The 18,009-nt window shown below is 48.2% G+C and overlaps 1 protein-coding gene across 1 annotated transcript in view; it reads left to right on the top strand.

The window, feature by feature from the left end:
• Window positions 1–18,009, top strand: part of NPHS1 (NPHS1 adhesion molecule, nephrin) — a 27,859-nt gene extending 9,850 nt beyond the window's left edge. The window contains exons 18-29 of the mRNA XM_016935727.4: window positions 390–561; window positions 660–816; window positions 1,074–1,225; window positions 3,336–3,447; window positions 3,525–3,706; window positions 7,604–7,660; window positions 11,628–11,747; window positions 11,890–11,914; window positions 12,019–12,094; window positions 12,244–12,337; window positions 12,434–12,546; window positions 16,736–18,009. Coding sequence (XP_016791216.3) covers window positions 390–561; window positions 660–816; window positions 1,074–1,225; window positions 3,336–3,447; window positions 3,525–3,706; window positions 7,604–7,660; window positions 11,628–11,747; window positions 11,890–11,914; window positions 12,019–12,094; window positions 12,244–12,337; window positions 12,434–12,546; window positions 16,736–16,867 — 1,392 coding nt within the window. The 3' untranslated portion in view covers window positions 16,868–18,009. The remainder of the gene's footprint in view (window positions 1–389; window positions 562–659; window positions 817–1,073; window positions 1,226–3,335; window positions 3,448–3,524; window positions 3,707–7,603; window positions 7,661–11,627; window positions 11,748–11,889; window positions 11,915–12,018; window positions 12,095–12,243; window positions 12,338–12,433; window positions 12,547–16,735) is intronic.

The raw sequence follows: 18,009 nt of genomic DNA, 5'->3' as shown, positions 1-18,009 counted from the left end.
TGAATGGGTGGAGAGCTACAGGGGTGGATACATGGGTGCAGAGAAGGAAGACAAATGGGTGGAGGAATGAGTGAGTGAACCGATGAGTGGATGGAAAGATAAATGGATGAATGGAGAGATAAGCAGATGGATAAATGAATGGATGGACGGATAGATGGTTCCAAGCATAAGTGGTTGGGTGAATGGATGGGTAGGTGGTTGCCTGGATTGGTGGATGAAAAGATGGATTGAGTAAATGGATAGATGGATGACAGGAGAATTTTTTTTTCTTCAATACCTCTGTGGAGGGTGATTGTGGCTAGGAGAATGAGGCTACAGAAGGGACAGTTTGGGCAGTGATGGATTTGGGGCTAGACTGGGAGGCCAATTCTGGACTCTTGGGCCTCCAGGGAGAAGATGAGGAGGACCAGAGCCTGGATGACATGGAGAAGATATCCAGGGGACCAACGGGGCGCCTGCGGATTCACCATGCGAAACTGGCCCAGGCTGGCGCTTACCAGTGCATTGTGGACAATGGGGTGGCGCCTCCAGCACGACGGCTGGTCCGTCTTGTTGTCAGATGTGGGTATTACCCAAACACCTGACTTCAAGACCTGCCACTGAACCCACAGCCCTCATGTCTCCCACATAGCTCATGTTGACTGCCCATCCCCTCCCAGTTGCCCCCCAGGTGGAGCACCCCACTCCCCTAACTAAGGTGGCTGCAGCTGGAGACAGCACCAGTTCTGCCACCCTCCACTGCCGTGCCCGAGGTGTCCCCAACATCGTTTTCACTTGGACAAAAAACGGGGTCCCTCTGGATCTCCAAGATCCCAGGTAAGCCCAAGCCCAGCCAGGCAGCACTCCAGCCCCAGGTCTGGACCTCCAGCCCCACTTCCCCTCCCTGAGTCCCTGCAGAGAAGGAAGACGAATGGGTGGAGGAATGAGTGAGTGAATGGATGAGTGGATGAAAAGATAAATGGATGAATGGATAGATAGGCAGACGGTTACATTAATGGATGGATGCATAGATGATTCCAAGCATAAGTGGTTGGGTGAATGGAAGGGTGAGTGGTGCCCTACCTTCTCTCTAGGTACACGGAGCACACATACCACCAAGGTGGTGTCCACAGCAGCCTCCTGACCATTGCCAACGTGTCTGCCGCCCAGGATTACGCCCTCTTCACATGTACAGCCACCAACGCCCTTGGCTCGGACCAAACCAACATTCAACTTGTCAGCATCAGTATGGAGGGACTGTGAGGGTGTTGGGGAGGGGGTGCTCCCTGGATCCATTCCCACATCCCTGATTGGCCCTGGGCTGCCCATGTTTCTGAAACCGGAAGTTCTGTGTATGTGTGAGGATGGAGTTTTTGCCTGCCCTGAAAATCCTAACAGAGACTGGATCTTCAGGGAGACCCACAACAAAGGCAAAAGAAAAAGAAAAGAAAAGAAAAAAGATGGAGAGGGGGTACTTGTTAGCTCAAGTAACTGAAAAATAGATTTTCAGGGGTTTCTGGATCCAGGTTCAGCTGTCATCAGCAACTCTCCATTCTTTTTTTGTTGTTGTTGTTGTTGAAATGGAGATTCACTCTTGTCACCCAGGCTGGAGTGCGATGGCGCGATCTTGGCTCACTGCAACCTCTGCCTCCTGGATTCAAGCAATTCTCTCATCTCAGCCTCCCGAGTAGCTGAGATTACAGGTGCCCGCCACCACACCCAGCTAATTTTTGTATTTCTAGTAGAGACGGGGTTTCACCATGTTGGCCAGGCTGGTCTCCTGACCTCAGGTGATCTGCCCGCCTCAGCCTCCCAAAGTGGTGGGATTACAGGTGTGAGTCATCACACCCAGCCCTCTTCATTCTTATGTCTGCATGTCTCTGTGTTGGCTTTATTCTAAGGGCCCTCACAGTGGTCTGTTAGAATTCCCAGAGGAAACAGAATTCTTTCTCTTCCTAACAGTAGTATGAAAATACCAGGATTAGTCAGGCGTGGTGGCTCATGCCTGTAATCCCAGCACTTTGGGAGGCTGAGGCGGGCAGATCACAAGGTCAGCCTGACCAATATGGTGAAACCCCATCTCTACTTAAAAAAAAAAAAAAAAAGCCGGGCGTGATGGCATGCGCTTGTAATCCCAGTTACTCGGGAGGCTGAGGCAGAAGAATTGTTTGAACCCAGGAGGTGGAGGTTGCAGTGAGCTGAGTTCGCGCCACTGCACTCCAGCCTGGGCGACAGAGCAAGACTCTGTCTCAAAAAAAAAAAAAAAAAAAAAAATTCATGTATTGATTGCTTGACGCAAATGCTATGATGAGACGTTTAAAGAAACCTAACTGCCGGGTGCGGTGGCTCACACCTGTAATCCCAGCACTTTGGGAGGCCGAGGCGGGTGGATCACGAGGTCAGGAGATCGAGACCATCCTGGCTAACATGGTGAAAACCCGTCTGTACTAAAAATACAGCAAATTAGCCGGGCATGGTGGCGGGCACCTGTAGTCCCAGCTACTCGGGAGGCTGAGGCATGAGAATGGCGTGAACCCAGGAGGAAGAGCTTGCAATGAGTCAAGATCGCACCACTGCACTCCAGCGTGGGTGACACAGCGAGACTCCATCTCAAAAAAGAAAAAAAGGAAAAAAAAAAAAAAAAAGAAAAGAAACCTAACCATGCCAGGCGTGGTGGCTCATGCCTGTAATCCCAGCATTTTGGGAGGCCAAGGCAGGTGGATCACCTGAGGTCAGGAGTTCGAGACAAGCCTGGCCAACATAGTGAAACCCCATCTCTACTAAAAATATGAAAATTTAGCTGGGCATGGTGGCGGGCACCTGTAATCCAGCTACTCAGGAGGCTGAGGCAGGAGAATTTCTTGAACCCAGGAGGTGGAGGTTGCAGTGAGCCAAGATTGCACCACCACACTCCAGCCTGGGCAATAAGAGTGAAACTCCATCTAAAAAAAAAGAAAAAAAAAAGAAACAAACCTAACCCTTCATTTTCCATAGAAGTAACCATTTGGTCTTGAATTTTTTTGCTGTTTCTTTTGGTTTTGTTTTCACTTACTTCTTTTTAAAATTATTTTTTATTTTAATGTTTAATTTGAGACAGGGTCTTGCTATGTTGCCCAGGCTGGTCTCGAACTCCTGGGCTCAAGCATCCTTCAGACTTGGTCTCACAAAGTACTGGGATTACAGGGACAGTTTGGTGTTTGCCAGAGCAGTGTTCACCATGACCTTACAGAACATGAGTATGCTGTGAACAATGAGAAGCGATTGTGTATTTAAAATAATTCCTAGGGAAAACCTGGACAGAATCTTCTGGAATTCTTTTGTATCCTCTGACTGCTTTCCCATCTTTCTCCCCATAGGCCGCCCTGACCCTCCATCAGGATTAAAGGTTGTGAGTCTGACCCCACACTCCGTGGGGCTGGAGTGGAAGCCTGGCTTTGATGGGGGCCTGCCACAGAGGTTCTGCATCAGGTGGGTCCTTGTCGAGGCAGGAGGGAAGGGAATGGGCTAGGGCACTTCCCTGAATTGACTATCCCCCTGTCCTGCAGGTATGAGGCCCTGGGGACTCCAGGGTTCCATTATGTGGATGTCCTACCACCCCAGGCCACCACCTTCACGCTGACTGGTCTACAGCCTTCTACAAGATACAGGGTCTGGCTGCTGGCCAGTAATGCCTTGGGGGACAGTGGACTGGCTGACAAAGGGACCCAGCTTCCCATCACTACCCCAGGTGGGAAGGGAGGCTTGGGCAGGTTGGAGTGTTCCTCAGAGGATGTGTAGGGTAGTATGGTGAAGTCAATATTATTCCCCTTTTATGGTGAGTTACTGAGGCCTATAGCTGTTAAGCAAATTGTCCAAGGTCACACAACTAGTAAAAGATAAAGATGAGATTGAAACTCAGGCAGATGAACTTGAGACCAACCGTTAACCACAACCCATACTATCTGAATGTGATTAATGACCAAGGGAAATTAGAAAATAGTTTGAATTAAATGAAAATGAAAACATATAAAAATTTGAGGTTGCAGTTAAAGCAGTACTTAGAGGGAAATTTATAGCATTAAGTGCTTATTTTAGTTTTTTATTTTATTTAATTATTTAATTTTTTTTTATTTTTTTGAGACGGAGTTTCACTCTTGTTGCCCAGGCTGGAGTGCAATGGTGTGATCTTGGCTCACTGCAACCTTCATCTCCTGGGTTCAAGCAATTCTCTTGACTCAGTCTTCCGAGTAACCGGGATTACAGGCATGTGCCACCACCCCCAGCTAATTTTGTATTCTTAATAGAGACGTGGTTTCACCATGTTGGTCAGGCTGGTCTCGAACACCTGACCTTGTGATCCACTCACCTTGGCCTCCCAAAGTGCTAGAATCATAGGCCTGAGCCACCATGCCCGGCCTTATTTTTTATTTTTGAGATGGAGTCTCACTCTGCCACCCAGGCTGGAGTGCAGTGGCACGATCTTGGCTCACTACAACCTCCGCCTCCCGGGTTCAAGCGATTCTCCTGCCTCAGCCTCCTAAGTAGCTGGGATTACAGGCAAGTGCCACCATGCCCAGCTAATTTTAGTATTTTTAGTAGAGACGGGGTTTCGCCATGTTGGCCAGGCTGGTCTTGAACTCCTGACCTCAGGTGATCCACCTGCCTTGGCCTCCCAAAATGCTGAGATTACAGGCGTGAGCCACCACGCTTGGCCACTTTTTGTTTGTTTGTTTTTGTTTTGAGACGCAGTTTTGTTCTTGTTGCCCAGGGTGGAGTGCAATGGTGCCGTCTCGGCTCACTGCAACCCTGCCTCCTGGGTTTGAGCAATTTTCCTGCCTCAGCCTCCCAAGTAGCTGGGATTACAGGCATGCACCTGTAATTTTTTGTATTTTTAGTAGAGACAGAGTTTCACCATGTTGTCCAGGCTGATCTCGAACTCCTGACCTCAGGTGATCCACCAGCTTCGGTCTCCCAAAGTGTTGGGATTACAGGTGTGAGCCACCACGACTGGCCTAGTTTTTGTTTTTGTTTTTGTTTTTTTTTTAAAGAGAATAACCTCAAATGCATATTCTAAGTTTTCATCTTAAGAAACTGTGGCTCATGCCTGTAATCTCAGCACTTTGAGAGGCCAAGGCGGGTGTATTACTTGAGGTCGGGAGTTTGAGACCAGCCTGACCAACATGGAAAAACCCTGTCTCTACTGAAAATACAAAATTAGCCGGGTGTGGTGGCACATGCCTGTAATCCCAGTTACTTGGGAGGCTGAGGCAAGAGAATCACTTGAACCTGGGAGGCAGAGGTTGCAGTGAGCAGAGATGGTGCCATTGCACTCCAGCCTGGGCAACAAGAGCAAAACTCCATCTAAAGAAAGAAAGAGAGAGAGAGAGAGAGAGAGAGAGAGAGAGAGAAAGAAAGAAGCTAATAAAAGACGAACAAATTAAACCCAAAGTAAACAGAAAGAAGAAAATAATAATGGTAAGCGCAGAAATGAATGAATTAGAAAACAGAAAAACAATTGAGAAAATCAATGAAACCAGAAGCTGGTTATTTGAAAAAAATCGATAACATTTATAAAGCCGATTAAGACAAATAAAAGGGAGAAAATACAAGTTACCAATAACAGGAATGGAAGAAGGGACGTTACCACAGACTCCACAGACATTAAGAGGATAATTAGGGAATATTATGAATAACTTTATTTCAATAAATTCAGCAAGTTGGATGAGAAGGACAAATTCCTTGAATATGATGAATATGTTACAATTCTGATAGGCACAGTATTACTGTAGTGGTAAATCCTTCAGAGCCTGGTTCAGAGAAGCTTGGGTTCAAATCCCCTCTCTGCTACCTCTTAGTTGTGTGACCGTAGGCAAGTGTCTCAGTTTCTAAAAATATATAGCACAGATCTTTGTGGCTCAGTTTCTTTTTCTTTCTCTCTTTTCTTTCCTTTTCTTTTTTTTTTTTTGCAATGGAATCTTGCTCTGTCACTCAGGCTGGAGTACAGTGGCATGATCTCGGCTCACTGCAACCTCTGCCTCCAAGGTTCAAGCGATTCTCCTGCCTTAGCCTTCCAAGTAGCTGGGATTACAGGTGCATACCACCACGCCTGGCTAATTTTTGTATTTTTAGTAGAGACGGGGTTTCACCATGTTGGCCAGGCTGGTCTCAAAGTCCTAACCTCAGGTGATCCACCTGCCTCAGTCTCTCAAAGTGCTGGGATTACAGGCGTGTGCCACCACTCCTGGCTGCAAGCTTCTTCTTTCTGTTTTCCTCTTCCTGACAGAGCAGGCTTTTTCTCAATGGAAGTAAGGACACTTTCTCACCCCTACAATCTTCTCTGCTCTTCCCCCCACCCCACTCCAGTCTTCCCTTGAACACTAAAACATAAAGTATGACACTTGCCTCCTTTGCTTTAGAACTTGTACCTTTATTAAGGGATCGAGAGCCCAAAGTCTTTTTTGGTTAACTCAACAAATTGATAATTCGGGTGAAAAGGACCTTGCACACCGAAAGTGCTCATCAACAATTAATTTTTGGGCCAGGCATGGTGGTGCATGCCTGTAGTCCCAGCTAATCAGGAGTCTGAGGCGGGAGGATAGCTTGAGCCCAGGAGGTTGAGGCTGCAGTGAGCTATGATCATACCACTGCACTCCAGCCTGAGCGACAGAGTGAGACTCTGTCTCTTTAAAAAAAAAAAAATGGCCAGGAGCAGTGGCTCACGCCTGTAATCCCAGCACTCTGGAAGGCCGAGGTGGGCGAATCACGAGGTCAGGAGTTTGAGACTAGCCTGGCCAACATGGTGAAACCCCATCTCTACTAAAAATACAAAAAATTAGCCAGGCGTGGTGGCAGGTGCCTGTAGTCCCAGCTACTTGGGAGGCTGAGGCAGGAGAATTGCTTGAACCTGGGAGGCGGAGGTTGCAGTGAGCCGAGATTGCGCCACTGCGCTCCAGCCTGGGTGACAGAGCAAGACTCCGTCTCGGGGAAAAAAAAAAAATTGCCCGGGTGCAGTGGCTCAGGCCTGTAATCCCAGCACTTTGGGAGGCTGAGGCAGGTGGATGGAGTCTTGCTCTGTCAACTGGGCTGGAGTACAGTGGTACAATCTCAGCTCACCGCAACCTCCGCCTCCCAGGTTCAAGCAATTCTCCTGCCTTAGCCTTCCAAGTAGCTGGGATTACAGGTGTGAGCCTCAAGTAAAAAAGTGTCCTTACTTGAGGTCAGGAGTTTGACACCAGCCTGGTGAACATGGTGAAACCTCGTCTCTACTAAAAATACAAAAATTAGCCCGGTGTGGTGGCTCACGTCTGTAATCCCAGCTACTCAGGAGGCTGAAGCATGAGAATTGCTTGAACCCGGGAGGCAGAGGTTTCAGTGAGCTGAGATTGCACCACTGCACTCCAGCCTGGGCAATAGAGAGAGGTTCAGTCTCAAAAAACAAATTTTTCTTAGCATTAGCATTACCATTAGAATTGCTATTAATAGTATTGTCATTATTATCACCAATTTCTAGCTCTCTTTGAAATATTCTTAAGCAGTTATATACCAGTTCCCATGAATCTAATAGACTTAAGAAGAGGCTGAGAAATATTTAAAGCTTATCTCAGATTCTTAGTGTTAAGTCACAATCTCTATATCCACCCCCCAGGTCTCGACCAGCCTTCTGGAGAACCTGAAGACCAGCTGCCCACAGAGCCACCTTCAGGCAAGTCCTCAGTCCCCTGATCCCTCCCAGCTCCCCTGAGAATGGAACCTCCTGGTCTCTGACCCTACCTCCTCTGCTTGTAGTCACAGCTGCTTAACGACTTAGTTCTGGCCAAGCTCAGTAGCTCACGCCTGTAATCCCAACACTTTGGGAGGCCAAGGCATGTGATCACTTGAGCCCAGGAGTTTGAGACCAGCTTGGGCAACATAGCAAGACTCCATCTTTGCAAAAATAAAAAATAGCTGGGTGTAGTGGCATGTGCCTGTAGTCCCAACTACTCAGAAGGCTGAGGTGGGAGGATTGCATAAGCCCAGGAGTTGGAGGATGCAGTGAGCTATGACTGAGCCACTGCACTCCAGCCTTGGCAACAGAGGGAGACCCTATCTCAAAAAAAAAAAAAAAAAAAAAAAAGACTTAGTTCTGTCCCTGCAGAATTGCAGACTTGCAGACTCCTTAGAGCTTCCTCTTTTTTCTTTCTTTCTTTCTTTCTTTCTTTCTTTCTTTTTTTTTTTTTTTTTTTGACACAGAGTCTCATTCTGTTGCCCAGGCTGGAGTGAAGTGGCAAAATCTTGGCTCACTGAAACCTCCACCTCCCAGGTTCAAGCGATTCTTTTGCCTTAGCCTCCCGAGTTGCTGGGATTACAGGCACCTGCCACCACACCTGGCTAATTGTTGTACTTTTTTAGTAGGGACAGGGTTTCACCATGTTGGCCAGGCTGGTCTCGAACTCCCGACCTCAAGTGATCTGCCTGCCTCAGCTTCCCAAAGTGCTGGGATAACAGGCATGAGCTATGGCACTCGGCATTTTTTATTTTTTTTTATTTTATATATTTTTTGAGACGGAGTCTTGCTCTGTTTGTTGCCCAGGCTGGAGTGCAGTGGTGCGATCTCGGCTGACTGCAATCTCCACCTCCCGGCTTCTTCTCCTGCCTCAGCCTCCCGAGTAGCTGGGACTACAGGCACGTGCCACCACGCCCAGCTAATTTTTTGTATTTTTAGTAGAGATGAGGTTTCACCGCGTTAGCCAGGATGGTCTTTTACTCCTGACCTCGTGATTCACCCACCTCAGCCTCCCAAAGTGCTGGGATTACAGGCGTGAGCCACTGCATCTGGCCAATTTTTTTTTTCTTAGATCTTCCTCTTGCCTGGAGTGATAAATTTTCTTCTCTTCCAAATTTAGTTTAATTGCGTAAGAATTAGCTCACTCCATGTCCTGTAAGAAGCCTGCATCAGTTAGCTTTTGCTGTATAATGAACCACCCCAAACATGGGTGCTTATAGCAACATTCTTTCTCATGATTCTGAGTCTGGCGGAACAGTGCTGGTCTGGGCTGGCTTAAATCATCTCTGCAGTCAGCTGGCAGCTCCACTGGACCGGGTGGTCTAGGGTTGCCCCCTTCCCACACTTCTGATAGTCATCTGGCTCTTGGTTGGAACAATGGAGATAACTGGGCGCGTGTCTCTTCTTGACTTTTTCACATGGAGGTGGTCACGGGGGTCAAAAGCAGCAAGAGAGTACATTCCAATTTACTAGCTGATTCTGTCATAGTTGTGTCTCATTGGCCAAAGCAAGTCACATGGCTCAACACAGAGTCAGTGTGGAAAGGCCCTGCACTCAAGGATGTGACTACTGGGAGACGATTGCAACCATTTGGCAAAAAATCCCCTTCAGAGCCCGAGAAAAAGGTTGCAAGTGACAGAAATGCAGCTGTTTTGTCAACACGAAAAAGAATGGCTTGGCTGGGCACAGTGGCTCATGCCTATAATCCCGGAACTTTGGGAGGCTGAGGCAGGTAGATCACTTGAGCCCAGACGTTGGAGACAAACCTGGGCAACATGGTGAAACCCCATCTCTATAAAACAAAAACAAAACAAATTAGCCAGGCATGGCGGTGCATGCCTACAGTCCCAGCTACTCAGGAGGCTGATGCGGGAGGATTGATTGAGCCCAGGAGGTTGAGCCTTCAATGAGCCGAGCTCACACCACTGCACTGCAGCCTGGGCAACAGAGTTGAGACCCTGTCTCAAGAAAAAAAAAAAAAAAAGTCTTGGTATATGAAATAAAAAATTCCAAGTGTGGCCACTTTCAGGTGCTCAAAAATGTCACCAGCGATCTGTTTCTCACCCTCTCTCAACTTTGCCTTCATCTGTGGTGGCTTCTTTCTGAGTTTCTTCAATCAGAGGGGCAGAGAAGCCCTCCTCCACCTCCATCCTCTTGACAGCTAGTAGAATTGTCCTAAATGTTTTGTTAAAAACACACGTTGGGTCAAATGCCTGTGTCTAAACAATCACTGTGGAGAGAGGAATGGAGACTCTTATTTTCCAGGCCGGGCCATGTGCCCACTATGGAGTCCTGCCTGAACCCAAGACTGAGATTGGGGAGTGGCTGTTCTCCCCAGGGGAAAAAAGTGCTATTAGTAGAAGACAGGGGAGATTGCCCGCCCAACAGATGCCTACTTAGAGGGGTTCAGCCTTGTCCTCAGGGATATAGCAGCCAAGTCAGCCTGATATTGGCTGGGATGGAAGTTGGTGGAAAGAAGTCATTTGAGGCTGGGCACGGTGGCTCGCGCCTATAATGCCAGCACTTTGGGACGCCAAGGTGGGCAGACCACTTGAAGCCAGGAGTTCAAGAACAGCCTGTCCAACATGGCGAAACTCCGTCTCTATTAAAAATACAAAAAAAAAAAAAAAAAAATTAGCCGGGTGTGGTGGCATGCGCCTGTAATCCCAGCTACTTGGGAGGCTGAGGGAGAAGAATCGCTTGAACCCTGCAGGTGGAGGTTGCAGTGAGCCAAGATCATGCCACTGCACTCCAGCCTGGGTGAAAGAGTGAGACTCTTTTTTTTTTTTTTTTTTTTTGAGACAGAGTCTCATTCTGTCACCCAGGCTGGAGTGCAGTAGCGTGATCTCGGCTCACTGCAACTTCTGCCTCCCCGGTTCAAGTGATTCCCCTGCCTCAGCCTCCCAAGTAACTGGGACTACAGGTGCCTGCCACCACACCCAGCTAATTTTTTGTATTTTAGTAGAGACAGGGTTTTACCATATCGGCCAGGCTGGTTTTGAACTCCTGACCTTGTGATCCACCCCCCTCAGCCTCCCAGAGTGCTGGGATTATAGGCGTGAGCCACCGTGCCCAGCCAACTCCATCTTAATTAAAAAACAAAATAAAATAAAGAAGTCCTTTTCAGAGGCAGGGTCTTGCTCTGCTGCCCAGGCTGGAGTGCAGTGGTGCTATCATAGCTCACTGGAGCCTTGACTTACCGGGTTCAAGCAATCCTCTTGCTTCAGTGTCCCGAGTAGCTGGGACTATAGACATGCACCACCATGCTGCTAAATTTTTAAATTTTTTTGTAAAGAATCATCCTCACTATGTTGCCTAGGCTGGTCTTGAGCTCCTAGGCTCAAGTGATTCTCCCACCTTGACCTCCCAACATGCTGGGATTACAGGCATGTGCTGCAGCGCCTGACCTTGAGATGGAATTTGAAAGGCAAACAGAAGTTTGCTTGAGAAGAAAGGACATTTGAGGACAGACACTTAACTATTCCAAAGCTCTGAGGTGTGAATTTGCTTCAGTGATTCTGGAAACAGCTGGTGGTTGATTTGTGTGGCTGGACAGTCCAGCACCAGGGTCTAAGTTTGGTGGGCATGGCTGGAGGCGTGGGAAGAGGCTGGACCACAGAAAGTCTTCAGTGCCCAGCTAAGGAGCTGAAGCTCCCTCCTGAGTCCAGAGTTCCGTTCTGAGTTTGCAGAGTTCAAGCAAACGGAGGAAGTTTTGCTAATGGCTTGACGTAAGAAAGAAGCCACCTGCCCTTGGGTGGGCAGAAAGGGTGGGCACAGAGACCTCTGCCCATCTGTTTCTCTGACCCTGGGGGAGGGACTTGGTCAGGGCTACACTTTCTCGGGGAGACCCACCCCTGGCCTACAGCCTGTTGTCTGGGATTCACTGAGGGGTATCTTCCACCCCTAGGACCCTCGGGGCTGCCCCTGCTGCCTGTGCTGTTCGCTCTTGGGGGGCTTCTGCTCCTCTCCAATGCCTCCTGTGTCGGGGGGGTCCTCTGGCAGCGGAGACTCAGGCGTCTTGCTGAGGGTGAGGAGAGACCCTTCCCTGCCAGGGTGGAGACCTGAGGGTGATAGGGAACCCTGTGGTTGCTGCATACTGAAGGTCTTCCTGGGGCCGGGGAGGGGGGCTTGTATAGGGTCACTGAGCCCTTTATTCCTGTTTCCTTCAGGCATCTCAGAGAAGACAGAGGCAGGGTAAGTGGGGATATTTTTCTGTAAAGAAGGCTCTGAGGGAGGTTTGGGGGAGACTGGTGGCGGGGGGCAGCACTCAACTTCCCCCCACACCTTCATCCTGGAAGGTCGGAAGAGGACCGAGTCAGGAACGAATATGAGGAGAGCCAGTGGACGGGAGAGCGGGACACTCAGAGCTCCACGGTAAGTGGGGGTGGCCCTGGCGACCCCACAATCAGGGCACCGACGGCGACTGAAGTCCTGCCGTTAGCATCAGGTTGATCATTGCCCTTCTGGGCACAGTGGGGTCAGAGGATGGAAAGGGCTTTGTTTGTTTTGCGTGTGGGGAACAGGTCAGCACAACAGAGGCAGAGCCGTATTACCGCTCCCTGAGGGACTTCAGCCCCCAGCTGCCCCCGACGCAGGAGGAGGTGTCTTATTCCCGAGGTGAGTTAGGACCACGTCAGGATTCCCCCACTCAGAGGTACCCCCGACGCCTGGACTGGGTGCCTTGATCGTGTCTCCCTTCCACTCCAACTCCAGGTTTCACAGGTGAAGATGAGGATATGGCCTTCCCTGGGCACTTGTATGATGAGGTAGAAAGAACGTACCCCCCGTCTGGAGCCTGGGGACCCCTCTACGATGAAGTGCAGATGGTGAGAAGCTTTGCATCAGCAACCATCCTTCCTGGCTAGTGCTGGGAGCCTACCTCCTATTGCTTGTATTAGTTAGGGCCAGCTAGCTGCTGTAACAAAGAGGCCTGACCATGATCCAGTGGCTTAAAGACAGTCGGCTGGGCATGATGGTCCATGCCTGTAATCCCAACACTTTGGGAGGCCAAGGCAGGAGGATCGCTTGAGCCCATGAGTTTGAGACAAGCCTGGGCAATATAGTGATTTGTCTCTACAAAACATTTTTTAAAATGAGCCAGGCATGGAGGTGTGCACCTGTAGTCTCAGCTACTCAGGAGGCTGAGCCAGGAGGATCCCTTGAGCTCAGGAGTTGGAGGCTGCGGTGAGCCATGATGGTGCCACTGCACTCCAGCTTGGGCAACAGAGCAAGACCCTGTCTCTGAAAAAAAGAAGGCAGTCTATTTCTTTTTCAGTCAGACGTGAGTGGCCCTGCTCAAGTCAACCGAGTCTACATGAATAAGCCAGTTCACTGGGGGTTCAATCCATGGGAAAAGGTGAAAGAATGTGGAGGAGGCACAACCCTGCCTTGTGGCCCAGGCCCAGAAATGGTGCACACCACTCTGCTCTCACTCCCCTGGTGGGAAGAGAGTCACATGGTCACATCTGACGGCAAAGGAGGCTGTGAAATGTGGTCTAGCTTAGCAGTGATGTGTCTTGCTGCAATTCTGCTACTGTGGAAGGAAGTAGACATGAATTTTTAAAGATAATTAGCCATATCTACTCCACTGGTTAAAGAGAGAGAAAGAGAGAATTTGGGGGCCCATTCAACTGAAAAATCAAGGCATACAATTGTCATCAGGCCCAGCTGGGCCCAGAATTTCCTCCCTAAAAATGTTCTTATGGCTAGGCATGGTCACGGCTCATATCTCTAATCTCAGCAGGCTGAGGTAGGTGGATTGCTTGAGCCCAGGTGTTGGAGACCAGCCTGGGCAACACAATAATACCCCATCTTTAAAAAAAAAAAAGTTAAGCCGAGCATGGTGGCTCACACCTGTAATCCCAGCACTCTGAGAGGCTGAGGTGGGTGGATTACCTGAGGTCAAGAGTTCGAGACCAGCCTGGCCAACATGGTGAAACCCCATTTCTACAAAAAATGCAAAAATTATCTGGATGTGGTGGCACACACTTGTAATCCCGGCTACTTGGGAGGCTGATGCAGGAGAATCGCTTGAACCCAGGAGGCAGAGGTTGCAGTGAGCCGAGATCATGCCACTGCACTCCAGCCTGGGCAACAGAGCAAGACTCTGTCTCAAAAAAAAAAGTTTAAAAAATTAACTGGGCATGGTGGTGCATGCCTGTGGTCTCAGCTACTCAGGAGGCTGAGGTAGGAGGAATGCCTGAGCCAGGGAAGTTGAGGCTGCCATGAGCCCTGATTGTGCCACTGCATTCCAGCCTGAGAGACCATGTTTCAAAAAAGAAAGGGAAAAAATGTTCCCAGAAAATCTAGATTTGTATCCTACGAGATTAGAAATCTTCAAAGGAAGAGAATACCTGTTTTCCAGTGGCCCCAAATGCCCAATGCTGACACTTAATTGGTCTAGCTTGGGTCACATTCTCATCACTGAACACATCCCTGAGTCAGGGGATGGAATATGCTAAGAGGAGAGGCCTGGGTCGGTTCACCATGGGATCAGGGAGTAGGGGCCAGCCCCACTCAGGTCACTGGGCTGAGAGTGGGAGAGGGACAGAGAGCTCACAGGGAAGTGAGGATGGTGGCTGTACAGGCAAAAACAACAGACAGGCACTTTGACCACCAGCCAATCCCCACCCATTGCTGCACAGTTAGGGAGATGGGACAGAACCCCTGATTTCCTATGTGGCTTTGGCTGATGCTCTGGCACCTCTGGGCCAAGGATTTCCTTCTGTCTCTGTGAACGACCTCCGATACCGGGACTGTTGTCAGATCCTAGCTCCTCACCAGCATGGCGCAAAGCGCTGTCCATGGTGCTGGACCATATGCACTCTCTAAAGCGCAGATGGAGGCTGCGCGCTTTTTCCGAAAAGGGCCGGATAGTAAATGCTTTGGGCTGTGTGGGACATACGGTCTTCCTCAAACTCTACACAAACTCTGCCATGGTAAAGTAAAAGCAGCCATAGACGATGCATAAATGAATGAGTGTGGCTATGTTCCTACAAAACTTTATTTTTGGACACTGTAATTTGAACTTCATGTAATTTTTCTATGTCACAAATGTTATCTTTTTTCATTTTTCCCCAACAATTAAAAAATGAAAAACCAGGCCGGGCACGGTGGCTCATGCCTATAATCCCAGCATTTTGGGAGGCCGAGGCGGGCGGGTGACAAGGTCAGAAGTTTGAGACCAGTCTGACCAACATGGTGAAACCCCTCTCTACTAAAAATACAAAAAGCCGGGTGTGGTGGCTGGCGCCTGTAGTCCCACCTACTCGGGAAGCTAGGCAGGAGAATCGCTTAAACCCGGAAGGCGGAGGTTGCAGTGAGCCAAGATTGCACCACTGCACTCCAGCCTGGGCGACAGACCAAGACTCCGTCTCAAAAAAAAAAGAAAAAGAAAAAGAAAAAAATAAAAACCATTCTTAGCTCTTGGGCAGTACAAAAAAGCAGGCGGCAGGCCATATTTGGAGCATGGGCCAATCTGCTCTAAAGTTTGCTGAACTAAAATAATCATTTTCTCCCAGCCCTAGAACAAAATACATCCCCAGTTAGGGCTACCATTCATGTTCTTTTTGTTGTTGTTGTTTGTTTGGTTTTGCTTTGCTTCGTTTTTCTATTATGATTAGGGAACTGTTTTGGAAATTCACAGGACAATATAATCATAACTTACAGTCCACAGTTGCCATACCTGATAACATGGGCTTTTAAAGTTTTCATTTTTAAAAATTTTATTTATTTATTTATTTTTGAGATGGAGGCTCGCTCTGTAACCCAGGCTAGAGTGCAGTAGCGCAATCTCAGCTCACTGCAACCTCCACCTCCCAGGTTCAAGCGATTCTCCTGCCTCAGCCTCCCAGGTAGCTGGGATTACAGGCATGCACCATCATGCCCGGCTAATTTTTGTATTTTTAGTAGAGACGGGGTTTTGCCCATTGCCCAGGCTGGTCTCGAATCCTGATCTCAAGTGATCCACCTGCCTTGGCCTCCCATAATGCTAGGATTACAGGCATGAGTCACCATGCTCGGCCTAAAGGTTTTATATTTCTGACATTTACATTATTTTTCTAACATGAAATCATTGGGTATCTTGGGCTTGCTTCAAAATAATCCAGTTAGTAGGGGAGGGGAACAAGATAGAAATATAGATAAATCAATTGACCAAGGGTTGCTACTGGTTTTTTCTTTTTTCTTTTTTTCTTTTTTTGAGATAGTCTCAGTCTGTCACCCAGGCGGGAGTGCAGTGGCATGATCATGGCTTACTGCAGCCTTGACCTCCGGGGCTCAAGCGATCCTCTTACCTTAGCCTCCTGAGTATCTAGGACTATAGGCACTCACCACCACACCTAGCTAATTTCTTTAAAAATATTTTTTATAGGCTCAGTGCAGTGGCTCATAATCCCAGTGACTTATAATCCCAGCACTTTGGGAGGCTGAGACGGGTGGATCAATTGAACTCAGGAGTTCAAGACCAGCCTGGGCAACAATGGAAACCTCGTCTTTTAAAAAAAAAAAAATTCAAAAGTTAGCTGGGTGTGGTGATGCATGCCTGTAGTCCCAGCTACTTGGGAGGCTGAAGTGGGAGGATGGATTGAGCCCAGAAGGTGGAGGTTGCAGGGAGCTAAGATCGTGCCATTGCACTCCAGCCTGGGTGACAGAGCCAGACCCTGTCTAAGAAAAATAAAATTATTTTTTGTAGATACAGGATCTCACTATGTTGCCCAGGCTGGTCTCGAACTCCTGGTCTCAAGCAATCCTCCTGCTTTGGCATCCCAAAGTGCTGGAATTATAGGCATGAGCCACCGTGCCCAGCCTGATATTGTTGAAGTCAGGTGATAAGCACATGGGGTTCATCATAAGCATTCATTATAATCACACTCCTTTTTTGTATATGTTGGGATTTTAGTAAAAGCTAAAACACTTTTTTCTGGAAAGTTAAGCAGGGGCGTGTATCCCCCAGATCTTCAATGAAGACCTACAGGGCATCTCTCCATGGTTCTAACTCCACTTTTTGCCTGTCAGGGCCCCTGGGACCTCCACTGGCCTGAAGACACATATCAGGATCCAAGAGGAATCTATGACCAGGTGGCCGGAGACTTGGACACTCTGGAACCTGATTCTCTGCCCTTCGAGCTGAGGGGACATCTGGTGTGAGAGCCCTCTCAACCCCCTTGTCCTGCACCTGCAGGAATTTACACTCCACTGGTCCCTCTCATTACAGCCTGGGCCGAACTGGTTAGGTGAGCTCCATAAAACCCAAAGGGACTCGGTGTCAGGAGAGGACATGGAGGGGGCTGAGTGACAGAAGACGGTTCAGCTGGTACCAGAGTAGAAACAAGGTGCATCCTGGGGTTGGCTTTAGAAACTAAACTTCTCCAAAAGGACAGGGCAGATTGTAAATGTCGTCTCAAAAATGAAATGCTGCCGGGTGCGGTGGCTCACGCCTATAATCCCAGCACTTTGGGAGGCTGAGGCGGGTGGATCACCTGAGGTCAGGAGTTCGAGACCAGCCTGGCCAACATGGTAAAACTCCATTTCTACTAAAAATATAAAAAATTAGCCAGGAGTAGTGGTGCATGCCTATAGTCCCAGCTACTTGGGAGGCTGATGCATGAGAATCGCTTGAACCCAGGAGGCAGAGGTTGCAGTGAGCTGAGATCACGCCACTGCACTCCAGCCTGGGCGACAGAGCGAGATTCTGTCTCAAAAAATAAAAATAAAATAAAAATAAAAAATAAAATGCTATTCTGAGGGTCCCTAAGTGCTTCATGAAGTAAAGTTTTCAGAAGTGGGGAAAGACATATTAAAAACTCTGTTCATTTTGCATTCCATGACGTCTGAAATAGCTAATAATAAGTGGAATTTATGAACCCATGTTGTATCCTGCCTATTATTTTATTATTTCCAACAGTTATCTAACACAGGAGGCATAAACTATGACACATGTAAACATAAGTATGCTCTATAAGCATTAAAATAAACAGACAATCAAAAGAAGCTAGAGGAAAAGAATATGTACTGTGTGTGTGCTTTCGTTTATAGAAATTCTAAAATAGGCAAAACTAATCTATGGTGGCAGAGAGCACAGCAGAGGTTTCCTGGGGCCATGAGAGGAGGGTTGACTGCAAAAAGGCATGGGAGAACTTTCTGAGGTGTTGGAAATATTCTATATAACGATTGTGGTGGTGGTTGCACGGGCGCACAGATTTGTCAAAACTCATTGAACTTTACACTTAAGATGGGTGCATTTTTATTGTACATAAATGATATCTCAATAAAAGTGATTTTAAAAACAG

This window comes from Pan troglodytes, chromosome 20 (assembly GCF_028858775.2).
Source record: "Pan troglodytes isolate AG18354 chromosome 20, NHGRI_mPanTro3-v2.0_pri, whole genome shotgun sequence".
Classification (NCBI taxonomy): domain Eukaryota; kingdom Metazoa; phylum Chordata; class Mammalia; order Primates; family Hominidae; genus Pan; species Pan troglodytes.
This window is presented reverse-complemented; position numbering and strand designations above follow the sequence as displayed.